Source organism: Triticum aestivum, chromosome 7B (genome assembly GCF_018294505.1).
Source record: "Triticum aestivum cultivar Chinese Spring chromosome 7B, IWGSC CS RefSeq v2.1, whole genome shotgun sequence".
Classification (NCBI taxonomy): Eukaryota; Viridiplantae; Streptophyta; class Magnoliopsida; order Poales; family Poaceae; genus Triticum; species Triticum aestivum.
The window spans coordinates 129,601,600-129,617,271 of record NC_057813.1 but is presented as its reverse complement, the minus strand read 5'-3'; the positions used below and the strand labels follow the sequence as shown (position 1 = coordinate 129,617,271).

General features: G+C 42.7%; 1 protein-coding gene and 1 pseudogene across 1 annotated transcript in view; both read right to left on the bottom strand.

The window, feature by feature from the left end:
- The window catches only part of LOC123157769 (uncharacterized), a 13,112-nt gene extending 4,049 nt beyond the window's left edge, over nt 1-9,063 (bottom strand). The window contains exons 1-5 of the mRNA XM_044575980.1: nt 9,054-9,063; nt 2,837-3,472; nt 1,795-1,862; nt 1,568-1,643; nt 1,342-1,484 (exon numbers count right to left, since the gene is read on the bottom strand). Of these exons, the coding sequence (XP_044431915.1) occupies nt 1,602-1,643; nt 1,795-1,862; nt 2,837-3,472; nt 9,054-9,063 (756 nt within the window). The 3' untranslated portion in view covers nt 1,342-1,484; nt 1,568-1,601. The remainder of the gene's footprint in view (nt 1-1,341; nt 1,485-1,567; nt 1,644-1,794; nt 1,863-2,836; nt 3,473-9,053) is intronic.
- Nucleotides 9,064-10,364: 1,301 nt separating this feature from the next.
- Nucleotides 10,365-13,831, bottom strand: LOC123157767 (GMP synthase [glutamine-hydrolyzing]-like; annotated as a pseudogene).
- Between the last annotated feature and the right edge of the window lie 1,841 nt (nt 13,832-15,672).

Sequence of the window (15,672 nt, the reverse complement as noted above, 5' to 3'; positions counted from 1 at the left end):
GCTAGTGATGATGCTTGCGATGAGGCTGTGATGCTTGTATGCTTGCGATGAGGCTGTGATGCTAGTGATGATGCTTGTGCAATGAGGCTGTGATGCTAGTGATGATGCTTGCGATGAGGCTATGATGCTAGTGATGATGCTTGTGATGCTTGTGATGTTTGTAATAATCCCCCGCAAAAAAATATGTTTGTAATAATCCATATTTGAGTATGTTGGAGTATGTTGTTTGTGTGGAGTATGTTGGAGTATGTCTAACTCCACTTGTATGTGTAACTCCATTTAAATTTTACTCCAAGTTTTTTACTCCATATATTTTTACTCCTTGTACTCCATATATTTTTACTCCATACTCCATTTGTATGTGTATATTTCTACTACTCCATTTGTATGATCACTCTCTGATACTCCATAATCCATAATAATCCATTTGTATGATCGTTTGATTTTTGAGTAGGAGAGTAGTAAGAGAGGAGAGGAGTGAATTTAGAGAAGAGAAGAGAAGAGTATTTAGAGAAGAGAAGAGTAGTACTCCAGTAAAGAAGAGAATTTAGAGAAGAGATGAGGAGTATGTGTAATAATTTAGAGAAGATAAGAGAAGAGAGCAAGAAGATGGAGGGCACAAGATGGAGGGCACAAGACAAACTGCTGAAAAGAGAAGAGAAAGAGAAAGAGAAAGAGAAGAGAAGCGAAGCAAAGAGAAGAGAAGAGAGCGAGAGTAGAGAAGAGAAGAGTAAGAGAAGAGAAGAGAATTCTTTGCACTCCAAGAACTATTCCTACTCCTAACAGAAAAAAATAAGTTAATTAACTTAAAAAAGATTTTTCAGTTAATTAACAGGAGCAGTTTTAAGGTGCAGAGTAGTTCTAAGAACTACTACTACTCCTAAATTTAATTTACTGAAGAGAAGAGAAGTGAGTAGAGGAGAAGTGAAGAACACTAAAATTACTGAAGCCTTGCTAAACAACAAATCCTATACTCCAGCACATAACAGTTCACAGAGAGCAAGCAATTGGCTTTCTTCCAATTAGCTTGATACTGCACAGATTAGGTTGCAGCAAAAATGCACTATAGAGCAAACAATTACTCCAAACAAGCACTATTGATCAGCATCCTACTCCTGAAAACAAGCACTACTTGCACTTACAAATTCGGTGTGAATTACTGTACAGTAACACTGATCATGGGAGTACAAAAGGTTTTAGTTAATTTAAATTAACTGAAAAGGTGTAATTTATTTTCAATTACTGGACAGTGCAACTGAGAGTTTATTTACTGTCATTATTTATGTTGCGAGAAAAACTGTATGTGCATCCAAAAGAATTCGGCTATGAGTATCAGCTTACTAAGATTCGGTGCATCCTTTTCCCGAAGTTCAGCCAAGATGTTTATTGATGGTTGAGCATCCAAAAAAGTTGATATTCCAGCAGAAAAGGATGATCATCCTTTTCCTGTATGCTCATCCTTTTCCTGTATGCTTGTATCCAAACTGTTTGTGTGGAGTAACTGTCATTATTGTACATTCGGCTACGAGTATCAACTCCATTGAAAAAAAAGTTGATGTTTGCTTACAAAGATTCTGCTAGACAGTGCAATTGAGAGTTTACTAAAGAAAGAGCACTTGTATGTTCTTTTCCTGAATGCTCACCTGCAGCAGCAACATTGCACAAAGAGGCGAATTCAGTCAAGTGGAGAGACGAGTCAGAGACAAATTCAGTCAACATTTTCACAAAAAACTGTTGTCTCGTGTAACTACAGAGGCCAGGGCGTCCTCATCGCCCACCATGACCAGCCTGTACCTTTGTTTGCACGGGAGTGGCTGTCGTCCGCCTCGACGAAGCCACGGCCCAGCACCTCGAGTAGTGAACTGCCAAGAGTAATTCAGTTAACAAGCAAGAGTAGTGTTAACAAGCAAGAGTAGTGCTACAACAAGGATTTAGTTAATTTTTACTCCTACACTAAATCTGGAATACTCCTACACTAAAGTACTCCTAATTAACTGAAGATCTTGAGCCTTTTAAACTACAGAAGCAGCGGTATATAGATAATCATAACTCTAAATCACAGTTAAATAATGTATGTGTATTTTGTTCTCCATTTTGTGAGGCTTGATCATTTTTACTCCATATACTCCATTTAAATGAAAGAGAAGAGAAGAGAAGAGAAAGAGAGGAAGAGACAAGAAGAGAAAGTGGAGTACAGAGAATAGAATTCAAAATATGTCGCTTCTTCACCTTCAGCTAGCTAGCTTACCCAAACAAAATTCAGAATCACTTCGAGCAGAGCCAAAAGCCCATATGTGTTCATCAAATCACTATACAGACATGGGGGAAAAGGTGCAGAAACACTGAACCACAGAGCCAGCAAACAAAAATAACAGGGCACACATGCAAAACCAAAAAATCCAGATGATAACTAAAACATCACCAAGATTTGCAGCCTTCGAAACATCACCAAGATCGCCCGTGAAACAAGATGACAAAAGCAGGACAGTAACCTGAAGATAATCACAAAGCCGGCTACTATTGCATCTTTCCTGTTTGTGTTTTACCTCCATGTGGAGGCAGTCATGATAAATTAGACCATTTCATCTTCGTCCTGGATGGACAGACCAATCGATTAACTGAAACCCCAGGGGACGAGCAACTTCCCAGACCCAATTTCAGTGCAGCTCATGCTTCTGATTTCTTAATTCTTTGGGGATTACTCCACCATTGCATGGCACTTCTGAATTCTTAACTCGGAATCAGAAGAAGTGGCGGCACCAACGAATCACTAGTCAATCGAAGTATTAACAGAATAGCAGAGCAGGGAAGAGGAGGGGGTGGGTGGGGGCCGGACCTGTGAAGACGACGAGGTCGGGGTTCTCGGCGCGGATGACGCGGTAGAGGAAGGCGGTGGTGTTGAGGTCGGAGCAGCCGGCGACCTGCTCGGGCAGCACGTCCTCGCACGCGGTGCTCCGCCCGTCCTCATAGTGCATGTCCGCCACCTGCAGCACCTTGAACGTGTCGCCCTTCCGCCGGAACCGCAGCCCGCCGCCGCCAACCCTGAGGAAGCGGCGGATGACGCCAGCGGTCGGGCCCTTCTTCTCTGCAGCGAGCCGGAGATCCCCGCCACCCTGAGGAAGGTGGAGCAGCCGCGCTTCAGATCCAGCCGCCGTCTCGCCGAGCTCCCCCTCCCGCACCACGATCTCCACCTTGGCCTCCTCCTCCCGCTGCTCCAGCACGGATCGAGCACCGCCGCCACGAATCGAGCACCCCAGCTGGTAAAAATAACACCTTTCACCGACGAGAGGGAGGCGGGTTGCTAGGGTTATGGGTGGTGAGGAGCAAGACTGCGGTGAGGAAGACACCAACGAGAGGGAGAGGGTGGCGACTGGCTGGCGAGCGACTGGCCGACGAGAGGGCGAGCGGTCGGGGTCGGAGACAGCGAGAGCTGTCGGGGAGAGAGAGCGGGTGGTCAGGGAGAGAGTGAGAGCTGTGAGCGGGAGGGCAAAATGGGAAAGTGAAGAAAAATCGCAACGTGACGATCGGTACACTAGTTTTCCCCAACGACAACTATTTTGGAACAGAGGGAGTACTATTCATGAATTTGGTTCAAAGGAATGAAGCAAAGGAAAACTGTAGGATTTGTTCCTTTAGTGTCTCCTTGGAAGAAAAAACGTAGGAATTTTAATTTTTCACTTGTCCTCCTTTTCAAATTCCTATTCATGAAGCACAAGACTAAGAGATAGTAGCATGATAGCATTATAACCGTACATTTTCTTGTGGTTTGACTTAATCTCACCATGCTTCTTTGCATCCTGTGATCTTCCAATTGTTGTGAATCAAACACCCAGATTGGCAGAAATCCTATGTTTTTAAATTCTCTGTTTTGCATGTGCATTCCTATCCTATTCCTGTCTATTTCCTATCACTGCATTGTTGGAATCCTCCAATTCAAACGACCCCTTACAGAATTACTTCTCTTACAGATAGCTGTCAAAGAAAACCTTGCATGGTTTGTCCCGCTCCTGCTGTGACGTCGTCCACCCCAGATCAGCTGCTCCAAGGACAGAAGGGTCCAGCACAGCAGGGATCCGGCCTCCAGACTGTCTTTCGCCGCCTCAGATCTTCTTCCCTGCCGTCGGCAGCCATGAAAACTGCATTACCATCATCAACCGAGCAAATGACCTCGAGGACTACACGAGTCCGCAAGAGAGGTCGCACTCTTTTGTGTCTGCTTACATTATGCATCGCTTAATATTACATGCTACTTTATCGTCCTGTTCACCGATTAGACTCTGAGTCAACTCCAAACTAATGGTCAAACTTGAGTTTTTAAATGGTTGTGGGGTACATATTGGGGCCGCAATCAATAGTATCTATCTACTGTCTGGTTAATCTCCGGTGTCTACTATGAGTTTCATGTTGGGTGGGAAACAAACAGTAAAGAAGCAAGCCATTATTTGTCTGCTATTATTGGTTTTGGGTCTATCCACAGGTTGCTACCATCACTCTAGATTTCTGCATGCACTCCTTACATAATCATTATGTTTTATTCCTATGCATGACAGTTATTGTAAACAATGGAACTGAACATGTAAAGCAAAAGAGACGAGCCTTGCATGGCAATAAAATTTCATGCAGACGTCGCTCCATGGTAGGCGCAAAGGCAGCCCCTCTCCACGCATTTCGGATTGTAATCGAGAGGAAGATATCTGTTCTGAGGGCGATTCAGAAGGAGAAGACAACTCCTATTTACCCCCTGAGGTCTTTGGTCTAACTTGGCATGCTGATGTTGGTTATATCATGCATATGGTGCCTTGCATTGCTTACATTATACATCAAATATGTCATCTGCTTAGTTTATACATCCTTTGTGTGAATGCCATCTGTTAAGTTTATTCATCGTTTATGTGAGTTATGCAACGCCATCTTGTTTAGCCAGGCATCATATATGTGAATTTTGCAATGCCATCCTGCTTAGCCAGTCATCTTATATGTAAATTACATCAGGCCATCCTTTTTTCGTTACATATTACATTTGTCAACAATGTTAGTACATTCAACTCCTCTTCATGTGCATCAGCCATTTGACACGGTGATGGCAAATTCTGGAGTGAAAACAAGGTCTTCAGAGCAGACTATGCTATCTAACAAAGCGCATATCTCACTGGTCACGGATAGCTCCTCAGAGGAGGATTCAGAGACAGATGACCAGTCCTATCCCCCCCCCTGAGGTGTATGCTCTAACTCGTCAGGGTTATGTTGCTCATATCGTGCGTATGGTGCCTCGCATTGCTATGTCATTTGATTAGTTTAGACATGCTTTTTGTGAATGCCACCTGTTTAGTGTCTAATTACCATATATGTGAATTATGCATTGCCATCTTGTTGCAAGACATTATATATGTGAATTATGCAATGCTATCTTGTTGCAAAGGCATTATATATGTGAATTATGCAATGTCATGTTGTTTAGTCGATCGTCATGTATGTGAATTATATCATGCTATCATTTTTTTGTATTACGTGTTTCATTTGTCGACAACGTTTGTATATTCAACTACTCTTCCTGTGCATCAGCCATTTGAAGCGGTGATGGAAGTATCTGGAGTGAAAACAAGGTATTCAGAGCAGACAATGCTACCTCCTGAAGCAGACATCTTGCTGGTTACAGAGAGCTCCTCAGAGGAGGATTCAGAGACTGATGACCAGTCCTATTTCCCCCATGAGGTCTATGTTCAAACTTGGCAGGGTTATATTACCCATGTCATGCATGTTGTCTTGCATTGCTTAGTTTTTACATCATATATGGATTGCCATCTGCTTACTTGCTTACTATATAAATCATATATTTGAATTATATCATGCCATCATGTTTACATAGTACATACACATCATCTATCTGAATTATGGCATGGCAACCCATTTAATAAAGACACCATATAGTTATATCATCTCATCCTGTTTAGTGTTTACAGTCATCATATTTTGACTTATATGTATGTGAATTATGGCATGCCAACCTATTTAATAAACACATTATATAGTTATATCATGTCATCCTGTTTACATAGTCATCATATTTCGAACTATGTCTTCCATCTTTTTTAGTTAGCCATCATAATGTGAAATTGTGTCATGCTATCCTGTTTAGTTAGCCATCATATATATGAAATTGTGTCATGCTATCGTGTTTGGTTAGACAACATAGATGTGAATTATTTCATGCCCTCTTTTATTCCCCACTATCCATTGCACTTGTCTATCATACAATGTCTATACTTCCAATTACTTTTCTTGTTTATCAGCCATTTGAATTGGAGAGGGTGATGGCAGTATCTAAGGGGGTAACAACACGGTCTTCAGAAAAGATAGTGCTACCAGTTGATGCAGATAGAACCACGGTTGTACTTGCCCAAGGACCAGATCCACCACACATAACCCAGACTCTCGTAGATTGTACCCCTACCCAGTTGGACAGAGAACCAACTACACCCCTTCTAACCCCAACCCCGGCATCTAGTAACCCAGTTCCAGTTGACACAGCACCGTCTCCACCACAGAGCACCCAAACACGAACAGTTAGTAAGGGAACTGCAGTGCCCAAAGCACGAAGACCACCACTCCGAATCCCAACTCAACTCTTAAAGGAGAAGAAGATTTGTTCTCAGGTTAGGTTCTGTAGCTATGGTTCATACTCCTTTGCTCTTGCATTACTATATTTACTCATACCAACAATTTTCATATTTGAAGGATGGAATTGAAACTCCAATGGCGCAACAGGTATGTTTTAAACCTGTTTCTTTAACTGGTTTGCTGTTGTAACCTGCTCTATGTTGAATTCAGCTACTCTTCAAGTGTTCCGAGGCCATATCTGTATATACTAGGCTCGTCAAGTTTAACCTGAGTATTCCGCGTGTGCAACTGTTTTGCACCCGTTGTATTTGAACGTAGAGCCTATCACACCCGATCATCACGTGGTGTCTCGGCACGAAGAAATTTCACAATGGTGCATACTCAGGGAGAACACTTCTTGATAATTAGTGAGAGATCATCTTAAAATGGTACCGCCGAACTAAGCAAAATAAGATGTATAACAGATAAACATCATATGCAATCAAAATATGTGACATGATATGACCATGATCATCTTGCGCCTTTGATCTCCATCTCCAAAGTACTGTCATGATCTCTATCGTCACTGGCACGACACCATGATCTTCATCATCTTGATCTATATCAATGTGTCGTCACATGGTCGTCTCGCCAACTATTGCTCTTGCAACTATTGCTATCACATAGCGATAAAGTAAAGCAATTATTTGGCACTTGCATCTTATGCAACAAAGAGACAACCATAGGGCTTCTGCGAGTTGCCGATAACTTCAACAAAACATGATCATCTCATACAACAAGTTATATCTCATCACGTCTTGACTATATCACATCACAACATGCCCTGCAAAAACAAGTTAGACGTCCTCTACTTTGTTGTTGCAAGTTTTACGTGGCTGCTACGGGCTGAGCAAGAACTGTTCTTACCTACGCATCAAAACCACAACGATAGTTTGTCAAGTTAGTGTTGTTTTAACCTTCTCAAGGACCGGGCGTAGCCACAATCGGTTGAACTAAAGTTGGAGAAACTGACACCCGCCAGCCACCTGTGTGCAAAGCACGTCGGTAGAACCAGTCTCGCGTAAGCGTACGCGTAATATCGGTCCGGGCCGCTTCATCCAACAATACCGCCGAACCAAAGTATGACATGCTGGTAAAGGAGCAAGGGGGGAGGGGCGGGCAGCCTAGGAGGGGGCGCGCCAAGGGGAGTCCTACTCCCACCGGGAGTAGGACTCCCTCCTTCCTTATTGGAGTAGGAGAAGGGGAAAGAGGGGGAGAGGAAGAAGGAAAAGGGGGCTGCGCCCCTTGTCCAATTCGGACCAGAGGGGGGGCGCAGGCCTCCTTCCTTTTGGCCTCTCTCCTCTATTCCCGTATGGCCCAATAAGGCCCATATACTCCCCGGCGAATTCCCGTAACTCTCCGGTACTCCGAGAAATACCCGAATCACTCGGAACCTTTCCGAAGTCCGAATATAGTCGTCCAATATATCGATCTTTACGTCTCGACCATTTCGAGACTCCTCGTCATGTCCCCGATCTCATCCGGGACTCCGAACTCCTTCGGTACATCAAAACTCATAAACTCATAATATAACTGTCATCGAAACCTTAAGCGTGCGGACCCTACGGGTTCGAGAACAATGTAGACATGACCGAGACATGTCTCCGGTCAATAACCAATAGCGGAACCTAGATGCTCATATTGGCTCCCACATATTCTACGAAGATCTTTATCGGTCAAACCGCATAACAACATACGTTGTTCCTTTGTCATCGGTATGTTACTTGCCCGAGATTTGATCATCGGTATCTTAATACCTAGTTCAATCTCGTTACCGGCAAGTCTCTTTACTCGTTACGTAATACATCATCCCGCAACTAACTCATTAGTTGCAATGCTTGCAAGGCTTATAGTGATGTGCATTACCGAGTGGGCCCAGAGATACCTCTCCAACAATCGGAGTGACAAATCCTAATCTTGAAATACGCCAACCCAACATGTACCTTCGGAGACACCTGTAGAGCTCCTTTATAATCACCCAGTTATGTTGTGACATTTGGTAGCACACAAAGTGTTCCTCCGGTAAACGGGAGTTGCATAATCTCATAGTCATAGGAACACTACTGGAATCTGGCACTTTGCCATCTGCCATGACAGATGGCAAAGGCATGGTCGGCGGATGACAAAGGCTTTGCCATCTGCCAGCAGATGGCAAACAGTTTGTCTGAAACCTTGCCGGTAAAGGCTTCTTTGCCGTCTGCTGGCTGATGGCAAAGAGCCTGTGGCTTTGCCATCAGCTGGCAGATGGCAAAGCCTCTTAACAGGGTTAGCCCCGTTAGAAGGCTAACGGCATACTTTGCCATCTGCCAGCAGATGGCAAAGGCTACAGGCTGTTTGCCATCTGCCAGCAGATGGCAAAGGCTGCATGCTTTGCCATCTGCCAGCAAATGGCAAACAGTTTGCCATCTGCTGGCAGATGGCAAAGAGCCTAAATAGGCCAGCCCAAATTTTACATGTAGATGACACGTGGCCTCTTTGCCATCTGCCAGCTGATGGCAAAGCTCTTTGCCATCTGCCAGCAGATGGCAAAGTGACTATATTGCCTCATTTAATTTTGTTTTTTCTTATATCAACTCATTTTCACAGAAATCAAACACAAATATATTTATATGACCAATATAGCATATTCAACACATATTACCAATAGTCATGAACACATATGTATCCAACACATGTTACCAATAGTAGCAAGTTTCATTTGGTACTGAGTAGAAATTTAGCATGGAATTATCAGTACAAACCACTATAGCGTATACTGGCACACTAAGATAGTTCCCCATCAAACAAAGCACTGCATATATAGCCTCACTTCCAGCTCTTGGCCTCCTTGTCAGTCTCTGAAGAAAAAATCACATAAGAACCAAGCCTAAACAAAACATTCAGTACTTGTTCACACACTACGTTGGCTGGGAGCTACTAGGAATAAACTAGGATAACATATTAGAAAAGCTTAGAGAAGCTTTGTTAAGAGAAAAAGAACATATTGTTCTTTATTGTTCAGTAGATATTGTTCTTTAGCTCTCATATATAACCACCAAAATACGGTCTAACAACTTCAATAAATCTAGCAGCCAAATTAGTTATAGACAAAGCATTACCTAATACATAACCATCAAACTACAGTCTAACAACTTCACAGAAATCTAGCAGCCAAATTAGTTATAGAAAAAGCATTACCTGGATATTCAGCTCATCAATTTTATAAAAAAGGTATGTTTGCTAGAGCCATATCTCCACTAACATACAACTCCATTCTCTTTCTTTAATTGATGTATTGGGAGCGCCCTAAGCACAGCCCAGCGTCTGTTAGGAGTGCACTGACAGTTGTCATTAGGCCAACATAGTGCCATCAAAAGTGGTATCATCATGGTTTACAAGAAACTTTGCATTTGCTAAAACCATCACTGCTAACATATACTATTACGCTCGCATTACATATGTGGTATTGCTATAAAATTGCAAGATACGACCGTCCAACAGGCTCTAGAAAGGCAGGGAAATATAATTTAAGAATAGAAAGGACAGTTATAAGTGCAGTTTCAAAGCTTTGATCATCTTTCACGGCAAGGAGATCTATCTAGGAACCCCAGACAATGATGTAGTAATTGGCGTTATGTGTTAAATGATCACAGCATAAGAACATCCACTCAAATGATGTGACATCAGAGCATGATTTGCGATTCCGGGTCCTTTAGTGCACTATCAGGCTATTCCCACTCCACTGTCGCTGGTGGCTTTGATGTTATCTCCAGGCAAACACGGTTAACGCCTCGCACATTGTTGCAGATCCTACTCGACACATCGGCCAGGAACTTGCGTTCAAAATAATACCTGACAGAAATAAAAGAAAAGGTCAGTCAAAATATTCAAGATAGTATCAATAAACTCCAAAAAGAACTAGATTCTACCACATAATAGAGACATCCTTAATTACCAACACTTGTTAACAAAATGAGAGAGTTACCAAATAACAGAAACATCGGTAATCAATGCTTGTTAACAAAATGAGAGGAAGGGAGAGAACATATTTCTGTACACAACAGTGCATAAGGCGCTAAAAACAATCATATACCAAGACCACATGGACAAAGGGCATCAGAACGACAACTAATACATAAATAAATACACAGCATCGAACAATTAACAAACTGTCCACGAACTTAGGGATACCAGTTGAGACTTGATTAGATAGCTTAGAATAACATAGCTTGGCAGACTGTAACTGTACATTACAACTGAGGAAAATTATGGATTTTGGGCTGCCTAAAAAGGGAAGGCCAAAAGGCAATGTAACATAGGTGAATGCTGAATTGTCTAAGTCAAACTAATAGTATTCACAAACTACTCTAGCAGGAACCGAGCAACCAAAGGGGAAGCAGGAAGCCCAAGTATTGTTCTAGAACACTGAGCTAAAAAGCAAACAGAATAGTATTTGCTGCAACTTATTATCTCACAATTGCAACAAAATATCGCCATCTAGTGCACCATTAGAGTACGATTGCATCATAAAGTTGCAAAGGGGATATGATAGAGCGATAGGTTCAATGTAGCATACCAATCTGCAGTCATGCCATCCTCACTGGTAATTGCCTTTAAAATAACCGGATAGCCGTAAGTTCTCTGGTCACCCTGGACCCCAACTATTTCGACAGGCAAAAGCACATCAAAAGCTTGCCAAATTGTATCATAGAGTCCTGCATCTCTAATGGCTTGAACATATATCTCATCCGCCTAGAATACGTAAACAGAGCGGTCCAAAATTAACACCATATATCAAAGGTGATTTAGAAACCAATGGTTGAAAAAGATCAAACCTGACGAAGAACCTCCAAAGCATTGCCTTCTGTAACATCACCTGATGGGATACGTACAGCAAGACCAGGCTCGGGAAATGGATGTCGCTTTAAGAATGACTCTGGGATATTTAAGATACTGCCCAACTTCCGCACCTTTTGCAGGACATAAATTTGACAAACAATAAGTTATAGGAATATTTTCTTCGAAATCAAAACGGAAATAATTTCCGAGTATGAGCTATCTTTCAGTAGCATGTCAGATCATGCAAAGTGAAGTATCAATAAATATATGAAGTATCAGTATGAGGTATCTTTCAGTACATATATGTATAGATGCAGATCAATACCTCATCCTTAAATAGGAGCTTGAGTGGTTCAATGAGCTTCAATTTCATATCTTCAGGAAGACCACCTACATTGTGATGGCTTTTGATGGTGTGGGAATGTGTCATACCACTCCCGGGGGTGGGCATGATTCAATCACATCAGGGTACAATGTTCCTTGAACTAAATATTCAGGTATTTTTCCTATCTGCTGTTCTAACATGTGAGCAAATTCATCAAAGACAGCTATGAATTCTTTGCCAACAATCTTTCTTTTCATCTCTGGGTCTTTGACTCCTTTTAACTTGCTAAGAAATTGCTCCGAGGCATCAATACATGTGACAGGAAGGTGCAAGTCACTATTAAAGGTTGACATTACTCGTTCCTTCTCCTTGTATCTGCAGATAAGATCACATGTTAGTTTAGCTGCATACTGATTCCGAAGCAGAACATGCTAAAAGAACGGCTACCTCAATAGACCATTGTCAACAAAAACACAATGAAGCCTATCACCTATCGCGTTATGAACAAGCGTGGCTGCAACTGTCGAATCAACTCCTCCTGATAACGCGCAAATCACATGTTCATCAGTCCCAACCATACTTTTGATGGTCTTAATTTCCTCATCCAGCACATCCCGAATCTTCCAGTCAGCTGCCACAAACATCAAAAAGAAAGAGGCGCAGTGTTTCCTTTCGTTGGGTCGAATGTGTCACCTTGTATAATCAGATGATTGAAAAGTGTATGACAAACATGCTAAGGTATAAACAATTTTATGAAGAAGCATGTGTACTTAGATCAGTATGCACTACAAACCCAAACTAGTAAATACACAATCAGTAATATGCAAGCTATGATCAGTGTGATCCATACAGATGACCATGACCTTATATCCTCATTTTTCTTACCACAAAAAAATAAAACTCATGTAAAGACACAACCTGTTACCCCAAAGGCTTGTTCCATCCCAAGAAACCCAAGTATTAACTTAGAAAATAGCCCACTTATATTTCAATTATCACTTACGGAAAAAGGGCAGGTCGCCCTGCAGTTCAACCTCAAAATCTGGGTCTCACAATCTCGCAAAATAAGCCAATCAACAAACGCAACTGAACTTATTAGCATAATAATCTTAGTTTGAATCCATCTCCATCTATCCAAGATGACAGAATAAAATAGCTACCTCCGGGTGGTAGTGGAGTCTGTAAAATAGCTAGCCACCATTTCCTGCTCTTTTATTATTTTAGGTATCCACATCAGTTTTGAACTAAAGTGCCAGGCTCCAAGCTACTAAATCACAACATCATATACTGAAAGAAAGAAAAAAGAGCCTGGACACACCACATCATATGAACAAAATTCATCTAAAACTGAAATTACTTCCAGTCATCATATACCAACAGATCTGACGATAATGTTTTCTAAGCAAAGAACAACCACATACAGTGCACTAAATCACAGACGAAGAAACATAATGTTGAAGGACTTTTCAAAGAGAGTTGCCTCACCAGCCATTGCGCTGTTGCAGAAACAACACACATCTTTTGACATCCACACATAAGGAGGTCGTCGTGACTCGGGGCAGAGAAACTCACTAGATTGTAGTTGCACGTCAAATGGACATGGTCTCTTGAAGACAAACACTAGACGTCTGGCCTTCTGAAGAAGAACATGCTTCTGCTGATGTGTTCCGATCTGGGAGACCAGTTTGGTTGTCAGGTTCGAGAAAGGATGAGGGGGAGAGGGGGTGGGAGGCGGGAAGGGGGAGGGAGTTGCCTCACCGTGGGGAATCACCGGCTGCGGCAGCAGGGAGTGGGCGGCAACGGCGGGGAGCAGGGTGTAGTGCAAGCTGCGAGAAATGCATGAACGGTGGCTCAGATCCCGCGCCAGCCCGACCAGCCCCTCGAGCGGAACGCATCAAGGGCCCCGCCTCTCGGTCCACAGCCCGCGCCGCCGCGGACATCCCGAGCCCCGTGGAGTGCGCCGCTGGCCGCAGGCGCCGCGACGGCGGTGGTCCCGCTCATGGAGTCGTCCATGGCCGCCGCCGCGTGCATCTCCTCGTTGACCCTGACTATCGACCACCGGAACGCGAAGAGGAGGGAGGGGCTGGCTGGTGGAGGAGTAGCAGCAGGGCGGCGGCGGGGCTCCTAGGGTGCAGAAGGAGGAAGAGGAGGTGGGAGGAAGCGGCGGCGGGTGAGGAAGGAAGGAGCGAGGGGCGTACGTGGGGCTGTGGATTGGGGCTGTGGATGGGTGGGGAGAGAGGGAGGGGATAACCCCATAGTTTTTTTTTACCTGGAAAAAATAACCCCATCTCTTTGCCATCTGCCAGCAGATCTGCCAGCAGATGGCAAAGAATCTTTGCCATCTGCTGGCAGATGGCAAAGAGGTGGGGCTGGTACGCCGTTACACTCTTGAAGGCCACGGGATTTGCCAACCTCTTTGCCATCTGCTGGCAGATGGCAAAGATTATTTGCCATCCACTAGCAGATGGCAAAGAATTGGCTGATGGCAACCATGTTCTTTGCCGTCTGTCAGTTCTTTGCCATCTGTTTTTTATAAGCAGATGGCAAAGACGTTCTTTGCCATCAGCTGGCAGATGGTAAAGAGTTGGCTGATGGCAAATTCCCTGTTTCCAGTAGTGGAACATGTATAAGTCATGAAGAAAGCAGTAGCAACATACTAAACGATCAAGTGCTAAGGCTAACGGAATGGGTCAAGTCAATCACATCATTCTCCTAATGATGTGATCTCGTTAATCAAATGACAACTCTTTTGTTCATGGCTAGGAAACATAACCATCTTTGATAAACGAGCTAGTCAAGTAGAGGCATACTAGTGACAATATGTTTGTCTATGTATTCACACATGTATTATGTTTCCGGTTAATACAATTCTAGCATGAATAATAAAAATTTATCATGATATAAGGAAATAAATAATAACTTTATTATTGCCTCTAGGGCATATTTCCTTCAGTCTCCCACTTGCACTAGAGTTAATAATCTAGTTCACATCATCATGTGATTCAACACCAATATTCACATCTGTATGTGATTAACACCCATAGTTCACATCGTCATGTGACCAACACCCAAAGGGTTTACTAGAGTCAATAATCTAGTTCACATCGCTATGTGATTAACACCCAAAGAGTACTAAGGTATGATCATGTTTTGCTCATGAGAGAAGTTTATTCAACGGGTCTGTCACATTCAGAGCCGTATGTATTCTGCATATATTCTATGTCTACAATGCTCTGCACGGAGCTACTCTAGCTTATTGCTTCCACTTTCAATATGTATCCAGATTGAGACTTAGAGTCATCTGGATTAGTGTAAAAGTTTGCACCGATGTAACTTTTATGACGAACTCTTTTATCACCTCCATAATCGAGAAACATCTCCTTAGTCCTCACTAAGGATATTCTTGACCGCTGTCCAGTGATCTACTATTAGATCAAAATTGTATTCCTTTGCCAAATTCAGAGCAAGGTATACAATAGGTCTGGTCCATAGCATGGCATACTTTTATATAACCTATGACTGATGCATAGGGAATGACTTTCATTCTCTTTCTATTTTCTGCCGTGGTTGGGATTTGAGTCTTACTCAATTTCATACCTTTGCAACACAGGCAAGAACTCTTTCTTTGACTGTTCCATTTTGAACTACTTCAAAATCTTGTCAAGGTATGTACTCGTTGAAAATCTTATCAAGCGTCTTGATCTATCTCTATAGATCTTGATGCTCAATGTGTAAGCAGCTTTACTGAGGTCTTTCTTTGAAAAACTCTTTTCAAACACTCCTTTATGCTTTGCAGAAAAATTCTACATCATTTCCGATGAACAATATGTTATTCACACATTCTTATCAGAGAGTTTGTAGTGCTCCCACTC